The sequence below is a fragment of the Ranitomeya imitator genome, chromosome 2 (assembly GCF_032444005.1).
Source record: "Ranitomeya imitator isolate aRanImi1 chromosome 2, aRanImi1.pri, whole genome shotgun sequence".
Classification (NCBI taxonomy): domain Eukaryota; kingdom Metazoa; phylum Chordata; class Amphibia; order Anura; family Dendrobatidae; genus Ranitomeya; species Ranitomeya imitator.
Window position 1 is genome coordinate 244,604,338 of NC_091283.1, and position 19,257 is coordinate 244,623,594.

General features: G+C 44.5%; 1 protein-coding gene across 2 annotated transcripts in view; it reads right to left on the bottom strand.

Moving 5' to 3' along the window:
* Window positions 1-4,334: 4,334 nt before the first annotated feature.
* LOC138662869 (zinc finger protein 250-like) overlaps window positions 4,335-19,257 on the bottom strand; it is a 72,854-nt gene continuing 57,931 nt past the window's right edge. Inside the window, exon 12 of one of the 2 annotated variants that reach the window (XM_069748856.1) lies at window positions 4,335-6,553. In XM_069748856.1, the coding sequence (XP_069604957.1) occupies window positions 5,280-6,553 (1,274 nt within the window). In that variant the 3' untranslated portion in view covers window positions 4,335-5,279. Of the gene's footprint in view, window positions 6,557-19,257 lie in introns of both variants that reach the window. The other variant, XM_069748855.1, reaches the window with a different exon arrangement.

Consider the following 19,257-nt stretch of genomic DNA (forward strand, 5'->3'; position numbering starts at 1 on the left):
TGCCGCTCCAAGGTTTTCTCCTGGTTTCCTTTCCTGAGCTTCAATCTTCAGGCTCTCATTAAGTAGTTTTTAATATAACACTGCATTTGGCCTACTAGTTTGGTTGGGGCCTACTAACGGTGTCTGCCGCTCCTTGCTGTTCTCCACTGAACAAAGCAGTGCCGCCTGTTTACTACTGTTACCAATTTTGAACTGCATTTAGACTACTTACTGATTTGGGCCTACTCACTGTGTCAGCCTCTCATTACAGTTGTCCTCCACTGAACAAAGCAATGCCGCCTGGTTAGTCCTGTTACCAATTTTGAAATGCATTTAGCCCACTATATTATTTGGGCCTATATCTGTGTTTCCTCCTCATCCTGCCCATTGCCCAGCCAGTGCTAGATGACTCTGCTGGTACATTGACCCAGACCGCTACATTCCCCTTGCACGCTATACAGCCAGAATCTGACCCTGCTGAAAGTCAGGTTCCCCTTCCCGTATACTATTTCACCTTACACGGGGACAAAGAGGAAGGTGCAGATGAAAGTGCAGGTTCCTTCATCAGATGGGGGGGAATACTCGTTGGCGACGTCACTGGCACAGGGCCCCTCATAGTACGCAAAAGTGTTGCTGCCGGTGGGAGGCGCCCCCGCCATGCAAACACACCGCCGTACTTTGAGGGGCCCTGTGCCAGTGCCAATGCGAACGAGTGGGCCCCCCCTGCTTGCTCAGGATCACAGCACTTGCAAAGTTTAAATACTTACCTCTCCCTGCTCCACTGGCGTGACGTGGTCCACGTTTCTTGGGCCCACTAAATACTTGAATCAGCCATACCCCCACAACTTTAGCCAAATGACCCCCAATTTTCAATGCCTAACTATTTTTATAAGGTAAATTAAGATTGACAAGCTTCAGTACCAAGAATGTATGTTTTTGACATTAAAATGGGCACTGTAGGTGTTTTCCTGGCCTCCACTCACTGCCGACTATGCTCCCCCATTGACTTGAATTGGGTTTCGTGTTTCGGTCGATCCCTGACTTTTTGCGATAATCGGCCGATTTCACTCGACTCGACTTTTGAGATAGTCGGGTTTCGCGAAAGCCGACTCGATCCTAAAAAAGTAAAAGTCGCTCAACCCTAGTTTTAATATATATAGCAGTCGTTGCACTGTGAAGCTCCAGGCCTAGAAGATGAGATTCTCTTTCCAGATCACATGATTTAAATTCACTGCCGGAAATTTGTAAAAATTTGCTGGATGCGGTAACTTCTGAGACAATATTGGCCACATCTGTCTCATTATAAGAAAAGCTGATTGCAAACATCTCTTGTTACATTAATCAGTGAAAAAACAGGGCTCGTGTATATGGTAAAAATATATTCAATCACAAAACATGTCACAACGTTCTAAAATTTGGGTGCACAGAAAAAGGATACCAATCCTAGTAATAAATATGAAAAAAAAATCTGGCACTCCTTAATGCATCAAAATGAAAGATATTTATTGAACATATAATAGTCCCAATAATACAATAATGCACAACTTTGGTAATTTAGTTATTGTATAGTATTGTAAGCTGTCCAGTGTCATCAGGTCTTCATTCATTATAATATTTAGCCTCGATGTTCTATATCTGTATTAACTGTTACCAAATATCAGTGACGTGTTATAACTGATTGTAGATTCTTTTTTTATTTGTTTCGTTATATGTATCTCAATCTAAAGAAGGTTCAAATTTGGACCAAAATGTTACATAATTTTGTGACTCTGATATTTTCAATAAATATCTTTCATTTTGATGCATTGGTGCCAGATTTTTCTCCTAATTTAGAGCGGCATTAGCTGTATCTGTATAAATAGGTATACAGTGAACCCGGCATTGTCAGGGTGACGCTGTTACACCAAGTAAAATGGTTTCTGGGTTGAAGAAATCCGTCTTGTGTTTCATTCTTTTTTTAATCTGTGGTTGAAGTTAATGAGATACTTCATGCCAGACAAAGAGAAGTTCCTGATTCTGGGGCCCCTGCAGTCTGTGGCAGACTGTGTCTGTGTCGGCACGGTAATAAATTGTGTTATCTCCAGCTTCACAGAAGGACGATAACACCATAGAAATGATAATAATAGGCCTCAGTTATATCTGTCTACAAGGAAAACTGTTGCTTACAGCAACCAATCATAGCTCAGCATTGATCTTCTAAACAGCTCTGGTGAAATGAAAGATGCTTAGTGATTGGTTGATGTGGTCAACACAGGCAGTGAAAGCTGTTGTGGTCAAGATGATGTGCCTATGAAATATATACATTAGATATTATATACACTGCTCAAAAAAGTAAAGGGAACACTTAAACAACAGAATATAACTCCAAGTAAATCAACTTCTGTGAAATCAAACTGTCCACTTAGGAAGCAACACTGATTGACAATCAATTTCACATGCTGTTGTGCAAATGGAATAGACAACAGATGGAAATTATTGGCAATTATCAAGACACATTCAATAAAGGGGTGGTTCTGCAGGTGGAGACCACAGACCACATCTCAGTACCAATGCTTTCTGGCTAATGTTTTGGTCACTTTTGAATGTTGGCTGTGCTTTCACACTCGTGGTAGCATGAGACAGACTCTACAACCCACACAAGTGGCTCAGGTAGTGCAGCTCATCCAGGATGGCACATCAATGCAATCTGTGGCAAGATGGTTTGCTGTGTCTGTTAGCGTAGTGTCCAGAGGCTGGAGGCGCTACCAGGAGACAGGCCAGTACACCAGGAAACGTGGAGGGGGCCGAAGGAGGGCAACAACCCAGCAGCAGGACTGCTACCTCAGCCTTTATGCAAGGAGGAACAGGAGGGGCACTGCCAGATCCCTGCAAAATGACCTCCAGCAGGCCACAAATGTGCATGTGTCTGCACAAACGTTTAGAAACCGACTCCATGAGGATGGAGCGCCTGACGTCCACAGATGGGGGTTGTGCTCACAGCCCAACACCGTGCAGGACGCTTGCCATTTGCCACAGAACACCAGGATTGGCAAATTCGCCACTGGTGCATTGTGCTCTTCACAGATGAAAGCAGGTTCACACTGAGCACATGTGAGAGACATGACAGGGTCTGAAGACACCGTGGAGAGCAATCTGCTGCCTGCAATATCCTTCAGCATGACCTTTTTGGCAGTGGGTCAGTAATGCTGTGGGTTGGCATTTCATTGGATGGCCGCACAGCCCTCCATGTGCTCACCAGAGGTAGCCTGACTGCCATTAGGTACAGAGATGAGATCCTCAGACCCCTTTTGAGACCGTATGATGGTGCGGTTGGCCCTGGGTTGCGCCGAATGCAGGACTAATGCCAGACCTCACGTGGCTGGAGTGTGTCAGCAGTTCCTGCAAGATGAAGGCATTGAAGCTATGGACTGGCCTTTCCGTTCCCCAGACCTGAATCCAACACATCTGGGACATCATATCTTACTCCATCCACCAACGTCATGTTGCACCACCACAGACTGTCCAGGAATTGGCGGATGCTTTAGTAAAGGTTTTGGAGGAGATCACTCTGGAGACCATCTGCCGCCTCATCAGGAGCATGCCCAGGCATTGTAGGGAGGTGACAGGCACATGGAGGCCACACACACTACATAGCATCATTTCCTTGTCTTGAGGCATTTCCACTGAAGTTGGATCAGACTGCAATTTGATTTTCCACTTTGATTTTCAGCATCATTCCAACTCCAGACCTCCATGGGATATTAGTTGTGATTTACATTGATCATTTTTAGGTTTTACTGTTCTCAACGCATTCCACTATATAATGAATAAAGATTTACAACTGGAATATTTCAGTCAGTGATATCTAGGATGTGCGATTTTAGTGTTCCCTTTATTTTTTTGAGCAGTGTATTTATTATATATATATATATATATATTATTTATTGTACGGGGCTTTGCGTGTGGAATGGGTGTGGCTATATGGAGTGGGCGTGGCTTCATACACACACATACATATATGTATGTATACAGGATTGATTACCACTTATGTCTCTGTAAAAACAATCCCCTTTAACTCCTTTCCAACATCAGGCGTGTTGGACTACTTTCCTTTGATGTGGGCTCCAGCGCTGAGCCACATCTTTTCTGGTACGTCAGCAAGAGAGCCAGAAATCCCGCCCAGTCACATGATCGCGGGTCTCTGATGGGTTGGCATGACAACAAGAAGTCTCCCCTTGAAGTCTACGGTTGTCACTGCCGGATTGCTATGAGCGCCGCCCACTAGCCGAAAACGCAGGGACCATGGACCGTCTCGCCGAACTCCCGCTCTCCTTTTAACATGGGCAACACACTACTCAGGCAACACAGGGTGAGGGTAAAACAGTGTGGCATAGCTTTATTGAACCACAAATCAGGCAGATAACATATAGAACAGTCCCAGCACATTACTCAAAATGGTGCACATTAGAGTCTCACCCTTCCGCTGACTCACCTGGATACTAGCAGCTGTGACTACAGATCTTCCAGGGACGCTACCTCACCTGTGGCACGCACACAGAGAGGAGGCAACTATAAGCGTAGGAAGATGCCAGTCCACACAAGGCCAGTTGATCCTAGGATCACAACCTGGCTTCGAATTCCAGAGTCGGTTACTCCACCTGTGGCACGCACGCAGAGAGGAGGTAATGACAAGCGTAGGAAGATGACAGTCCATACAAGGCCAGTTGATCTGAGGATCACAACCTGGCTTCATATTCCAGGGTCGGTTACTCCACCTGTAGTTTCACATACTATCTGTTCCTGAAACTGGAGAGGCTTATAAACTTACAAAGTATTTAGTTTGAGGTTTGGGATCTGCCAATATGTGGTTGGTTTTCTGACTGTTTCGGATAACATGATACATGACTTTAGTTTTTTTTTTGTCTAGTCTCGCTTGAATATAGGTCAATATTAAATAGTCTCCTGAGGAGTTGCTTTTGGTGAGGATGATGAAACCCATAGAAATGAGAGGCTTGGAGAGCGAGTGTGTATACGTCACCTCACCCTATATACTCAACTGTGGGGTACATGTTTTTTCTATTAGTCACCTACTGAATAACCTTCAAGGGGTGAATTATGGGTATAGTTTTACATTTGGAATTAATAAAGTTTAGTTTTATCCTTTTGTCAGCAAACATGAGGAATGACAGGAGACAACTCATTTAAAAAGATTCAATTTTGGTTAAAACTATTCCAACATTATGAACATAAAAAGGCTTCTCCCCTATGTGACGTCTCTGATGTTTATTAAAAGTTTATTTCCAAGTAAAATATTTCCCACATTAGGAAAATGTAAAAGTTTTCTCCTCTGTGTGACTGCACTGATGTCTAACAAGAAGCGATTTCCATTTAAAACATTTCCCACATTCTGAACAGGAAAAAGGCTTCTCCCCTGTATGAGTTCTCTGATGTCTAACCAAATATGATTTCTGGCTAAAAAATTTCCCACATACTGAACACGAAAAAGGCTTCTCCCCTGTATGAGTTCTCTGGTGACTAACCAAATATGATTTCTGGCTAAAACATTTCCCACATACTGAACACGAAAAAGGCTTCTCTCTTGTGTGAGTTCTTTGGTGTGTAACAAGACTACTTTTCTGGTTAAAACATTTCCCACATTCTGAACAGGAAAAAGGCTTCTCCCCTGTGTGAGATATTTGGTGTGTAACAAGCCTCCCTTTCTTGTTAAAACATTTCCCACATTCTGAACATGAAAAAGGCTTCTCCCCTGTGTGAGATATTTGGTGTCTAACAAGACTCTCTTTGAAGGTAAAACATTTCCCACATTCTGAACAGGAAAAAGGCTTCTCCCCTGTGTGAGTTCTCTGGTGACTAACAAGAAGCACTTTCAATTTAAAACATTTCCCACATTCTGAACATGAATAAGGTTTCTCCCCTGTGTGAGTTCTATGGTGATTAACCAAATCTGATTTCCATTTAAAACATTTCCCACATTCTGAACATGAATAAGGCTTCTCCCCTGTGTGAGTTCTATGGTGATTAATCAAATCTGATTTACATTTAAAACATTTCCCACATTCTGAACATGAATAAGGCTTCTCCCCTGTGTGAGTTCTATGGTGATTAACCAAATCTGATTTCCATTTAAAACATTTCCCACATTCTGAACATGAAAAAGGCTTCTCCCCTGTGTGAGTTATTTGGTGTCGAACAAGATGCCATTTCTGATTAAAACATTTCCCACATTCTAAACATGAAAAAGGCTTCTCTCCTGTGTGAATTATTTGGTGATTAACAAGATTCCATTTCTTGTTAAAACATTTCCCACATTCTGAACATGAAACTGACTTATTTGCTTTAGGGGCAGTTTGTTTTTTAATGCCTCTTTTGTGACTTTGATTTTCCTTAGTAGCCAGTAATGAATCAGAAGATGGGACGTGTTTCATAGGATCAGATGATAGATCTTTGCTGTGAATGGATGATGATATATATGGAGTAACAGCAATCACTTCCGTTGCTTCTTGTAGGATCTCAAGATCATCAGATTTAAAAATTGAAGATGTCAACTGTCCCTCTGATCTCCTGGTACAGTCATCTGCTAAGATAAAAAAATATTTTTAATAACATATCCTTGAGTTTTATATTTTTGAACATTTCTACTTAAACTGTCCAAAAAATGGCAAGCGATGTAAAAAACTTTAATTATTTACCAAGACAATGACAGTTCACAGTCTAATAGAAAACCTTGTTGGATGTACCAGTAGTGCGTGGTATTCAATTGTTTGTTCATTCTGCCTCCCAAATATTGAATAAAAAGAAACCAATCAATGTTATGTAGGCAAAAATAATGCAGGAAAAGACTTGAAAAAATCCAGCTCCAGGAGAAAGAAATAATATTTTTGGTAAAATCCAACTTTATTAAGAATATAATGATAAAAAATCCCAATAACAAGTGGCTGACAAAAGTATCACGTAACAACCCATCACTGAATCAGTTCAGTGAGGGCTGTTACGTGATCCTTTTGTCAGCCACTTGTTATTGGGATTTTTTATCATTATATTCTTCATAAAGTTGGATTTTCCCAAAAACACGGGTATTACATACCTGGTAATGTGTTTTTTCATGAGACATGACGGCACCACGAGAGAGGGGATCTACCCATCAAGGACAGGAAACCTTCAAGATAAATGGGTGGCTCCTCTCTCCACATCAGTTGTTTTACAGAGTACGAGAGGAACTCCGCTGGTTAGTGTACACATAAATAATACATCCTATACGGTTCTATTCACCGATATCCCAGGGAGTGTATAATACAAATAATGCTAATAATGCACCCAACTAATGACGTGATCAAAAGGGTGGGAATATAAGGGTGCCGTCATGTCTCATGAAAAAACACATCACCAAGTATGTAATACCTGTGTTTTTCCATCATACATGACGGCACCATGAGAGAGTTACAGAGATTTGTATTCTCTTCAGGGAGGCATCACTGCTTGTAACACTCTTCTCCCAAATGTGAGAACAGAGGTATCAGATAGGTCTAGCCTATAATGTTTAAAAAATGTAGACAGAGAGGACCAAGTGGCCACCTTACAGATTTGGTCGATGGTAGCATCTGCTCTCTCCGCCCAAGATGTTGTCATGGCCCTCGTGGAGTGGGCTTTCAGACCCTGTGGAACAACCCTGCCTGCACTACTGTACGCTAGAATAATGGCCTCTCTCACCCATCTAACGATAGTTTGTTTTGAGGCTTTAAGGCCCTTCTTTGACCCCTGGAACGAAACAAATAAAGCCCGCTGTTTCCTCCAGGATTTTGTCATCTCTAAATACTGTAGGATACATCTCCTGACGTCTAGGCAATGGAGTCTCTCCTCTTTCTTGTTACTAGGATTGGGACAGAAAGAGGGTAGGGTTATATCCTGAGCCCTATGGAATCTCGATACCACTTTGGGGAGATATGCCGGATCTAATTTTAATACAACCCTATCGTCCATAATTTGTGTGTAAGGGGGGTCAGCTGACAACGCGTGTAGATCCCCCACCCTACGGGCCGATGTAAGTGCCACTAACAAAGCTGTCTTTAATGTCAGTACTTTATCTGATGTTGTATTTAACGGCTCAAAGGGGCTTTCTGTCAAAGCTGTCAACACTAAATTTAGATCCCATGGTGGAGGAGTAGGGGATGGAACAGAGTCAGCTCTACTACAGGCTCGGATGAACCTCGCCACCCACCTATTGCTTGCCAGGTCACAGTTGAATAAGGCTGCTATGGCTGAAATGTGTACTTTGAGGGTACTAACAGCTAATCCCAGATCTAAGCCCTTTTGCAGGAACTCCAGTATTGCCACTATTGGGACCTCCCCTTCATGTATTTGCCCTGAGCTGGAGAGGAATTTCTTCCATATTCTCCCATAGATCTTGGTCGTTACTGGTTTTCTTCTACTGAGCAAGGTGGATAGTAAACCAGCTGAGAACCCTTCTTTCTCTAACAACGACCGTTCAAATGCCAGGCTGTCAAATGTAGCCCGGAATTCTGCGGGTGGTTGAAGGGACCCTGTGTTAGAAGGTCCTGGTCTTCCAGGAGAACCCACGGGTCCGTCACTGACATCACTCTCAGCCAGTAAAACCATGGTCTTTTCGGCCAGAAGGGAGCTATCACAATTACCCTGGCCTTGTCCTCCCTGATCTTCTTCAGAACTGCTGGGATTAGACATATCAGTGGGAAGGCATACAGGAGTCCTGATGTCCAATCTATGCTGAAGGCGTCTACTGCCAACGGCCTGTCTGCTGGGTTCAGGGAGCAGAACTTTTGAACTTTTTTGTTGGCTTTTGAGGCAAAGAGGTCTACACTGGGTCTTCCCCACATGTGCACTATCCGTTGAAAAATGGACTTTTTTAGGGACCATTCCCCTTGCATCAAGTGGTTCCTGCTTAAAAAGTCTGCCTTTATATTGTCCACACCTTGAATATGCAGGGCCGATAATGGAAGGAAATGCCTTTTGGCTAGAGTCATGAGAATTCTGGTTATGTGCATCAGTGACCGAGAACGGGTGCCCCCATGGTGGTTCACATATGCGACCGCTGTTTGGTTGTCCGATAGGACTCTCACATGATGCCCTGTCAAGTGTGGAAGTAATCTCTCTAGCGCCTTTTCTATTGCTAGGAGTTCCCACTCGTTTGAGGATAGATTTTTCTCCTCTTGAGCCCAGGGGTCTTGGCCCCTTAGTGTGTCTGAGTGAGCTCCCCATCCCCATGGACTGGCGTCCGTTGGGATTACCTTGAAGGCTGTGTATGTCCAGGGAACTCCTCTCGGAGATGACTCTACCTGTAACCACCATCTGAGTGATTGTAGTACAGAGAGTGGGAGAATGAGCTTCTGCTCTAGCTGCCCCTGAAGTTCCAAGTCATTCTGCAGCACATACCATTGCAGTTCTCTTGCATGGAACTGGGCCCATTTTACTGCCGGTATGCAGGAGGTTAGAGACCCCAATACCGACATGGCTCTTCTTAAAGTCATCTCTGGTTTTTTTAATGTGGACATAATCATTTGTTTGATCTTTTTCCTCTGGGAGGCGACACTCCTGCGCCACGGAGTCTACTGTTATCCCTAGGAAATTCTGGACCATTGCTGGCTCTAGTTTGGATTTCTTGAGGTTCAGTTGCCATCCTAGTGTCTATAGAGTGTCCATCACTATTCTGACCTGCTCCTGACAGTGAGAAAAGTTTTTCCCCACTATCAGGAAGTCATCTAAGTAGGGTATTAACAGAGTGTCTTTTTCTCTGAGATGTGCTGTGACCTCTGCAATCAGTTTTGTAAACACCCGTGGGGCTGTTGCTATCCCAAAGGGCAGAGCCCTGTACTGAAAGTGACGTAGCTGGGACCCCATCTGAACTGCCACTCTGAGGAACTGACGATCTTGTTGTCTGATTGGGACGTGATAATAAGGTCTAGGACGGACATGTAACACTGAGGATATAGAAGTTTCACCGCTGATTTTATGGTCTCCATTTTGAAAGATGGAATTATTAGATATTTGTTGAGGCCTTTTAAATTTATTATTGTCCTCCAAGAATTGTCCGTTTTTTTAATGAGAAAAAGAGGGGAGTAAAACCCTTCCAGCCTTTCCTGGAACTTCTTCCAAGACGTGTTTGTCTAGGAGTGATATTATTTCTCCTTCCAGACTGTCTTGTTTCTCTTGGGAGGACTGTACCGGGGTCTGCATGTATCTTCTTGGAGGCCAGTGGTGGAATTTTAGTTTTAGGCCTGATCCTATGATCTGTCGGATCCATACGCTGGAGGAGATCCTCTCCCAGGCTGGAAGGAAGTGACAGAGCCTCCCTCCCACCTGAGAAGGACCGTCACTGAGAGGGTTTCTTGGTGTCCCTGGGGGACTTGCCAAAATAGAAGCCTTTCCCTCCCCTTGACCGCTTATCGAAGTTGCTCCTGTTTCGGTCTCTATACTGCTGCCTTCAGAATTTTTGGCCTCTCCGAAAGGAGCGCCGAAAGGGCTGAAATGGCTGCTTAGGAAAATTTTTCTTTTTGTCACCACTAGGGTTGAGCGAAACGGGTCGAACATTTTCAAAAGTCGCCGACTTTTGGCGAAGTCGAGTTTCATGAAACCCGATCCGACCCCTGTGCGTGGTCGGCCATGCGGTACGCGACTTTCGCGCCAAAGTCGCGTTTCAATGACGCGAAAAGCGCCATTTCTCAGCCAATGAAGGTAAACGCAGAGTGTGGGCAGCGTGATGACATAGGTCCTGGTCCCCACCATCTTAGAGAAGGGCATTGCAGTGATTGGCTTGCTGTCTGCGGCGTCACAGGGGCTATAAAGGGGAGTTCCCGCCGACCGCCATGTTACTGCTGCTGATCTGAGCTTAGGGAGAGGTTGCTGCCGCTTCGTCAGAAGCAGGGATAGCGTTAGGCAGGGTCCATTAACCACAAAACCGCTTGTGCTGTAGCGATTTCCACTGCCCAACACCACCTTCGGTGTGCAGGGACAGTGGAAGCTCCTTTTTTTTTTTTTTTTCCTCAGCGCTGTAGCTCATTGGGCTGCCCAAGAAGGCTCCCTGATAGCTGCATTGCTGTGTGTACGCCGCTGTGCAAACCAACTGCTTTTTTCAAAGCACAAATCCTCTTGTTCCTTCCTTTCTGCACAGCTATCTTGTTTGTTTGTCCACACTTTTTATTTAATTTGTGCATCAGTCCACTCCTTATTGCTGCCTGCCATACCTGGCTGAGATTACTGCAGGGAGATAGTAATTGAAGGACAGTTCCTTTTTTTTTTTTTTTTTTTTTTTTGGTGGGAGATTAAGATTGACATTTCTGCTAGAGTGCCATCTCTGTCTGTGTCATCTCTCACTCAGTGGGCCATAGAAAGCCTATTTATTTTTTTGCTTGATTTGGGTTCCAAAATCTACCAGAAAAAATCACAACATCAATCAGTGGGAGAAAAATATTGGCCTCAGGGCTTGTGTGCCACTCCTTACTCCTGTGTGTGCCATCTCTCACTCAGTGGGCCATAGAAAGCCTATTAATTTTTTTGCTTGATTTGGGTTCTAAATTCTACCTGAAAAAATCAATAAATCAATCAGTGGGAGATTAATATTGGCCTTTGGGCTTGTGTGCCAGTCCTAAGCGTGCCATCTCTCTCTCTCTCAGATAGTGGGCCATAGAAAGCCTATTTTTTTATTATTTTATTGGGTTTATAAATTTTCCCTGGAAAAAAAAAAAAGTGGGAGATTAATATTGGCCTCTGGGCTTGTGTGCCAGTCCTGAGCGTGCCATCTCTCTCACAAATAGTGGGCCATAGAAAGCCTATTTATTTTTTTGGTTGATTTGGGTTCATAATTCTACCTTAAAAAAATCAATCAATCAATCAGTGGGAGATTAGTATTGGCCTTTGGGCTTGTGTGCCAGTCCTAAGCGTGCCATCTCTCTCTCTCAGATAGTGGGCCATAGAAAGCCTATTTATTATTATTTTTTTTATTGGGTTTATAAATTTTCCCTGGAAAAAAAAAAAAAGTGGGAGATTAATATTGGCCTCTGGGCTTGTGTGCCAGTCCTGAGCGTGCCATCTCTCTCACAAATAGTGGGCCATAGAAAGCCTATTTATTTTTTGGGTTGATTTGGGTTCATAATTCTACCTGAAAAAATCAATCAATCAATCAGTGGGAGAAAAATATTGGCCTCAGGGCTTGTGTGCCACTCCTTACTCCTGTGTGTGCCATCTCTCACTCAGTGGGTTATAGAAAGCCTATTAATTTTTTTGCTTAATTTGGGTTCCAAAATCTACCTGAAAAAAATCACTAAATCAATCAGTGGGAGATTAATATTGGCCTCTGGGCTTGTGTGCCACTCCTGACTCCTGTGGGCGTCATCTGTCACTCAGTGGGCCCTAGAAAGCCTATTTTTTGTTTTATTTGTTTTCTAAATTCTCCCTGAAACAATCATTTTATTTTCTTTGGTTTCTAAATTATTCCTGAAAAAAATCATTTTTTTGGTATTTTTTTTTCTCTCAAGTCTCCCTGAAAAAAAAAAAAAAAAAAAAAATCTGTGGGAGATTCATATTGCCCCTTCTGCTTGTGTGCCAGTCTTGACTCCTGGGTGTGCCATCTCTCTCTCTCTCCCCAATTGTGGGCCATAGAAAGCCTATTAATTTTTTTGCTTGATTTGGGTTCCAAAATCTACCGAAAAAAATCACTAAATCAATCAGTGGGAGATTAATATTGGCCTCTGGGCTTGTGTGCCACTCCTGACTCCTGTGTGCGTCATCTGTCACTCAGTGGGCCCTAGAAAGCCTATTTTTTGTTTTATTTGTTTTCTAAATTCTCCCTGAAACAATCATTTTATTTTCTTTGGTTTCTAAATTATTCCTGAAAAAAAATCATTTTTTTGGTATTCATTTTTCTCTCAAGTCTCCCTGAAAAAAAAAAAAAAAAAAAAAATCTGTGGGAGATTCATATTGCCCCTTCTGCATGTGTGCCAGTCTTGACTCCTGGGTGTGCCATCTCTCTCTCTCTCCCCAATTGTGGGCCATAGAAAGCCTATTAATTTTTTTGCTTGATTTGGGTTCCAAAATCTACCTGAAAAAAATCACTAAATCAATCAGTGGGAGATTAATATTGGCCTCTGGGCTTGTGTGCCACTCCTGACTCCTGTGTGCGTCATCTGTCACTCAGTGGGCCCTAGAAAGCCTATTTTTTGTTTTATTTGTTTTCTAAATTCTCCCTGAAACAATCATTTTATTTTCTTTGGTTTCTAAATTATTCCTGAAAAAAATCATTTTTTTGGTATTTATTTTTCTCTCAAGTCTCCCTGAAAAAAAAAAAAAAAAAAAATCTGTGGGAGATTCATATTGCCCCTTCTGCATGTGTGCCAGTCTTGACTCCTGGGTGTGCCATCTCTCTCTCTCTCCCCAATTGTGGGCCATAGAAAGCCTATTAATTTTTTTGCTTGATTTGGGTTCCAAAATCTACCTGAAAAAAATCACTAAATCAATCAGTGGGAGATTAATATTGGCCTCTGGGCTTGTGTGCCACTCCTGACTCCTGTGTGCGTCATCTGTCACTCAGTGGGCCCTAGAAAGCCTATTTTTTGTTTTATTTGTTTTCTAAATTCTCCCTGAAACAATCATTTTATTTTCTTTGGTTTCTAAATTATTCCTGAAAAAAATCATTTTTTTGGTATTTTTTTTTCTCTCAAGTCTCCCTGAAAAAAAAAAAAAAAAAAATCTGTGGGAGATTCATATTGCCCCTTCTGCTTGTGTGCCAGTCTTGACTCCTGGGTGTGCCATCTCTCTCTCTCTCCCCAATTGTGGGCCATAGAAAGCCTATTATTTTTTTTAGCTTGATTTGGGTTCCAAAATCTACCTGAAAAAATCACTACATCAATCACTGGGAGATAAATATTGGCCTCTGGGCTTGTGTGCCACTCCTGACTCCTGTGTGCGTCATCTCTCACTCAGTGGGCCATAGAAAGCCTTTTTTTGTTTTATTTGTTTTCTAAATTCTCCCTGAAAAAATCATTTTATTCTCTTTGGTTTCTAAATTCTTCCTGAAAAAATCATTTTATTCTATTTTTTTTTTCCTAAAGTCTCCCTGAAAAAACAAAAAAACAAAAACAAATCAGTGGGAGATTAATATTGCCCTTTCTGCTTGTGTGCCAGTCTTGACTCTTGGGTGTGCCATCTCTCTCTCTCCAATTGTGGGCCATAGAAAGCCTATTAATTTTTTTGCTTGATTTGGGTTCCAAAATCTACCAAAAAAAATAACTAAATCAATCGGTGGGAGATTAATATTGGCCTCTGGGCTTGTGTGCCACTCCTGACTCCTGTGTGCGTCCTCTCTCACTCAGTGGGCCCTACAAAGCCTTTTTTTTTTTTTTTTTTTTTCTTCCTAAATTCTCCCTGAAACAATCATTTCATTTTATTTGTTTTATAAATTCTTCTGTAAAAAATAATTTTTTTTTAATTATTTTTTTTTCTGAAGTCTCCCTTTTAAAAAAAACAAACACAAATCAGTGGGAGATAAATATTTATATTTGCGCTTCAGTGACAGTCCTGCGTGTGTGCCATCTCATTTGTTGCCAACAACAACAGAGTGTGTAACATTGTGGCTGATTTTCGTTGTGGTCTCACCCACCTGTAAAGGGGTAGCTAAATCATACTGAAGTTATAGCTCACCGTGTAAGTTGTGTGACAGCAACAAATACCGTTCGTTTGTTAACGTTTTCAAAACAATGAGGAAGTCTGGTGGAAGAGGTCGTGGCCGGGGGCGTTCATTGTCAGCTGGTAATGAGGGTAGTGGTAGTGGTGGAGCATCAGCTGGTCGTGGGAAAAAAAATATTGCACCTAAGTCTGGAGCTGTGGAGCCAGGTTCGTCGTCTGGCTACACAAGGCCTCGAACGCTCCCTTTTCTGGGAGTAGGAAAACCGCTTTTAAAGCCGGAGCAGCAAGAGCAAGTTTTGGCTTATCTTGCTGACTCAGCCTCTAGCTCTTTTGCCTCCTCTCGTGAAACTGGTAAAAGTAAAAGCAGCGCGTCGTTAGTGGATGTTCACGGTCAGGGACAAGTCGCTTCCTTGTCCTCTTCAGCAAAAACAACAACAGAGAAGAATGCAGCAGGCGACACAACGGGTTACTCCATGGAGCTCTTTACACATACCGTCCCTGGCTTAGAAAGTGAAGCAGTTAACAGTCCATGCCCATTACAAGTTGAATCTGACATGGAGTGCACTGATGCACAGCCACAGCCAGACTACTATGCTGGTCCTTTGACTCAGACCACAACATTGCCCTCGCAGGGTGCTGATCAAGAATCAGACCCTGATGAGACTATGTTGCCCCATCACGAACGCTATACCACCGACCGCCACGGTGACACAGACGAAGTTGCACACGAGCTACAAGAAGAGGTAATAGATGACCCAGTTCTTGACCCCGATTGGCAGCCATTGGGGGAACAGGGTGCAGGCGGCAGCAGTTCTGAAGCGGAGGAGGAGGGGCCGCAGCAGGCATCAACATCGCAACAGGTTCCATCTGCCGGGCCCGTATCTTGCCCAAAACGCGTGGCAAAGCTAAAACCTGTTGGAGGACAGCGTGGCCATCCGGTTAAAGCTCAGTCTGCAATGCCTGAAAAGGTATCCGATGCTAGAAAGAGTGCAGTCTGGCATTTTTTTAAACAACATCCAATTGATCAGCGCAAAGTCATCTGTCAAAAATGTTCAACTACCTTAAGCAGAGGACAGAATCTGAAAAGTCTCAATACAAGTTGCATGCATAGACATTTAACCACCATGCATTTGCAAGCCTGGACTAACTACCAAACGTCCCTTAAGGTTGTAGCACCCTCGGCCAATGAAGCTAGTCAGCAACGCAACATCCCTTCCGGCAGTGTAGGGCCACCATTTTCCGCACCACCTGCAGTATCTGTGCAGGTTTCTTTGCCAGGCCAAAGCCTTCAGGGTCAGGGAGTCACCAGTTTCGTAGTAGGAAACACTGCATCTAGGGCACCGGTGGCAACAATACCATCTCCCACCGTCTCTCAGTCTGCCATGTCCACCGGCACCCCTGCTAGTTCCACGATCTGCAGCTCTCCAGTCCAGCTCACCCTACATGAGACTATGGTTAGAAAAAGGAAGTACTTAGCCTCGCATCCGCGTACACAGGGTTTGAACGCACACATAGCTAGACTAATCTCGTTAGAGATGATGCCCTACCGGTTAGTTGAAAGCGAAGCTTTCAAAGCCCTGATGGACTACGCTGTACCACGCTACGAGCTACCCAGTCGACACTTTTTTTTCCAGAAAAGCCATCCCAGCCCTCCACCAGCATGTTAAAGAGCGCATCGTCCATGCACTCAGGCAATCTGTGAGCACAAAGGTGCACCTGACAACAGATGCATGGACCAGTAGGCATGGCCAGGGACGTTACGTGTCCATCACGGCACACTGGTTAAATGTGGTGGATGTAGGGTCCACAGGGGACAGCAAGTTTGGGACAGTTCTGCCTAGCCCACGGTCTAGGAAACAATTGGCTGTAGCCGTTCGCACCCCCTCCTCCTCCTCTTCGTCCTCCTGCAGAAGCGAGAGCTCGTCCACAGACCGCAGTCGCACAACCACTCCATCCGCAGCTGCCACTGTTGCACACCAGGTCTCCCATTATGGGGCAGCTACTGGCAAACGTCAGCAGGCTGTATTGGCTATGAAGTGTTTGGGCGACAACAGACACACCGCGGAAGTTCTGTCCGAGTTCTTGCAGAAAGAAACGCAGTCGTGGCTGGGCACTGTAGATCTTGAGGCAGGCAAGGTAGTGAGTGATAACGGAAGGAATTTCATGGCTGCCATCTCCCTTTCCCAACTGAAACACATTCCTTGCCTGGCTCACACCTTAAACCTGGTGGTGCAGTGCTTCCTGAAAAGTTATCCGGGGTTATCCGACCTGCTCCTCAAAGTGCGTGGACTTTGCTCACATATCCGCCGTTCGCCCGTACACTCCAGCCGTATGCAGACCTATCAGCGTTCTTTGAACCTTCCCCAGCATCGCCTAATCATAGACGTTGCAACAAGGTGGAACTCAACACTGCACATGCTTCAGAGACTGTGTGAACAGAGGCGGGCTGTTATGTTTTTGTGGGAGGATACACATACACGGGCAGGCAGTAGGATGGCAGACATGGAGTTGTCAGGTGTGCAGTGGTCGAAGATTCAAGACATGTGTCAAGTCCTTCAGTGTTTTGAGGAATGCACACGGCTGGTTAGTGCAGACAACGCCATAATAAGCATGAGCATCCCCCTAATGCGTCTGCTGATGCAAAGTTTGACGCACATAAAGGATCAGGCGTCTGCAGCTGAGGAAGAGGAAAGCCTTGATGACAGTCAGCCATTGTCTGGCCAGGGCAGTGTACAGGACGAGGTAGCGGGCGAAGAGGAGGACGAGGAGGATGATGGGGATGATTATATTTTTAATGAGGAAGCTTTTCCAGGGCCACTGGAAATTGGTGGCGCGGCAAGGCCGGGTTCTGGTTTTTTGAGGGACACAAGTGACGTGGATTTGCCTGAAACTGCCCCTCAACCAAGCACAACCGCAGATTTGAGAACTTGAACTTTGGCCCACATGGCGGATTATGCCTTACGTATCCTCAAAAGGGACACACGCATAACTAAAATGATGAATGATGACGATTACTGGTTGGCCTGCCTCCTTGATCCTCGCTATAAAGGCAAATTGCAAAATATAATGCCACATGAGAACTTGGAACTAATATTAGCAACCAAACAATCAACTCTTGTTGACCGTTTGCTTCTGGCATTCCCTGCACACAGCGCCCGTGATCGTTCTCACACGAGCTGCAGGGGCCAGCAGACCAGAGGAGTTAGAGGGGCAGAAATCAGAAGTGGCGTTGGCCAGAGGGGTTTTCTGACCAGGTTGTGGAGTGATTTTGCTATGACCGCAGACAGGACAGGTACTGCAGCATCAATTCAAAGTGACAGGAGACAACATTTGTCCAGTATGGTTACAAACTATTTTTCATCCCTTATCGATGTTCTCCCTCAACCGTCATTCCCATTTGATTACTGGGCATCAAAATTAGACACCTGGCCAGAATTGGCAGAATATGCATTGCAGGAGCTTGCTTGCCCGGCAGCTAGTGTCCTATCAGAAAGAGTATTCAGTGCTGCAGGTTCAATACTAACAGAAAAAAGGACTCGTCTGGCTACCCAAAATGTAGATGATCTAACCTTCATTAAAATGAACCACAACTGGATTTCGAAATCTTTTGCCCCACCTTGCCCGGCTGACACCTAGCTTTCCTATGAAAAGGTCTTGCCTGTGGACTATTCTGAATGCCTTTTCCAATCTCGTAATTTTCAGCACCTGATTGTCCAGCATACGACATGTTTACACCTCACTAAATGGCCAAACTCCCCACACGGGGCCGTGGTATCGACACTTGGCGACAGCACCCGTGAGAGTGCAGTTTGTCTGAAGAGGTGGGTGAGCCCGCTTTTGGTCGACGGCACTGCCACTGGGTCCCTCCTAGTACAATAAAGTGTCTCTGACGGTGGTGGTGCGCACCCAACGTCAGACACACCGTTGTAATATGAGGGGCCCTGGGCCTGTACCGCCGGCCACAAGACAGTTTCCCCCCACCCCAGCTCAAACAGTGCTCTACCACTTGCAAAATTATCTCACAGCTCCACCAATGTTTAGTCTATGCGCTGACATCCTTCAATGCCTGCCACTGACAATACCATTGTATTGACATTTTTGTTATGTTAGGCCTTCGATGCCTGTCTGTGGTCACTCCTTCCACTAGGCCTCCACTGACCACACCACTGCTGCCTGTGTACCCCTGGAACCAATTTAAAATTGCCTACAGCCATGTGTTATTATTTTAGGCCTTCGATGCCTGTCTGCGGTGACTCCTTCCACTAGGCCTCCACTGACCACACCACTGCTGCCCGTGTACCCCTGGAACCAATTTAAAATTGCCTACAGCCATGTGTTATTATTTTAGGCCTTCGATGCCTGTCTGCGGTGACTCCTTCCACTAGGCCTCCACTGACCACACCACTGCTGCCCGTGTACCCCTGGAACCAATTTAAAATTGCCTACAGCCATGTGTTATTATTTTAGGCCTTCGATGCCTGTCTGCGGTGACTCCTTCCACTAGGCCTCCACTGACCACACCACTGCTGCCCGTGTACCCCTGGAACCAATTTAAAATTGCCTACAGCCATGTGTTATTATTTTAGGCCTTCGATGCCTGTCTGCGGTCACTCCTTCCACTAGGCCTCC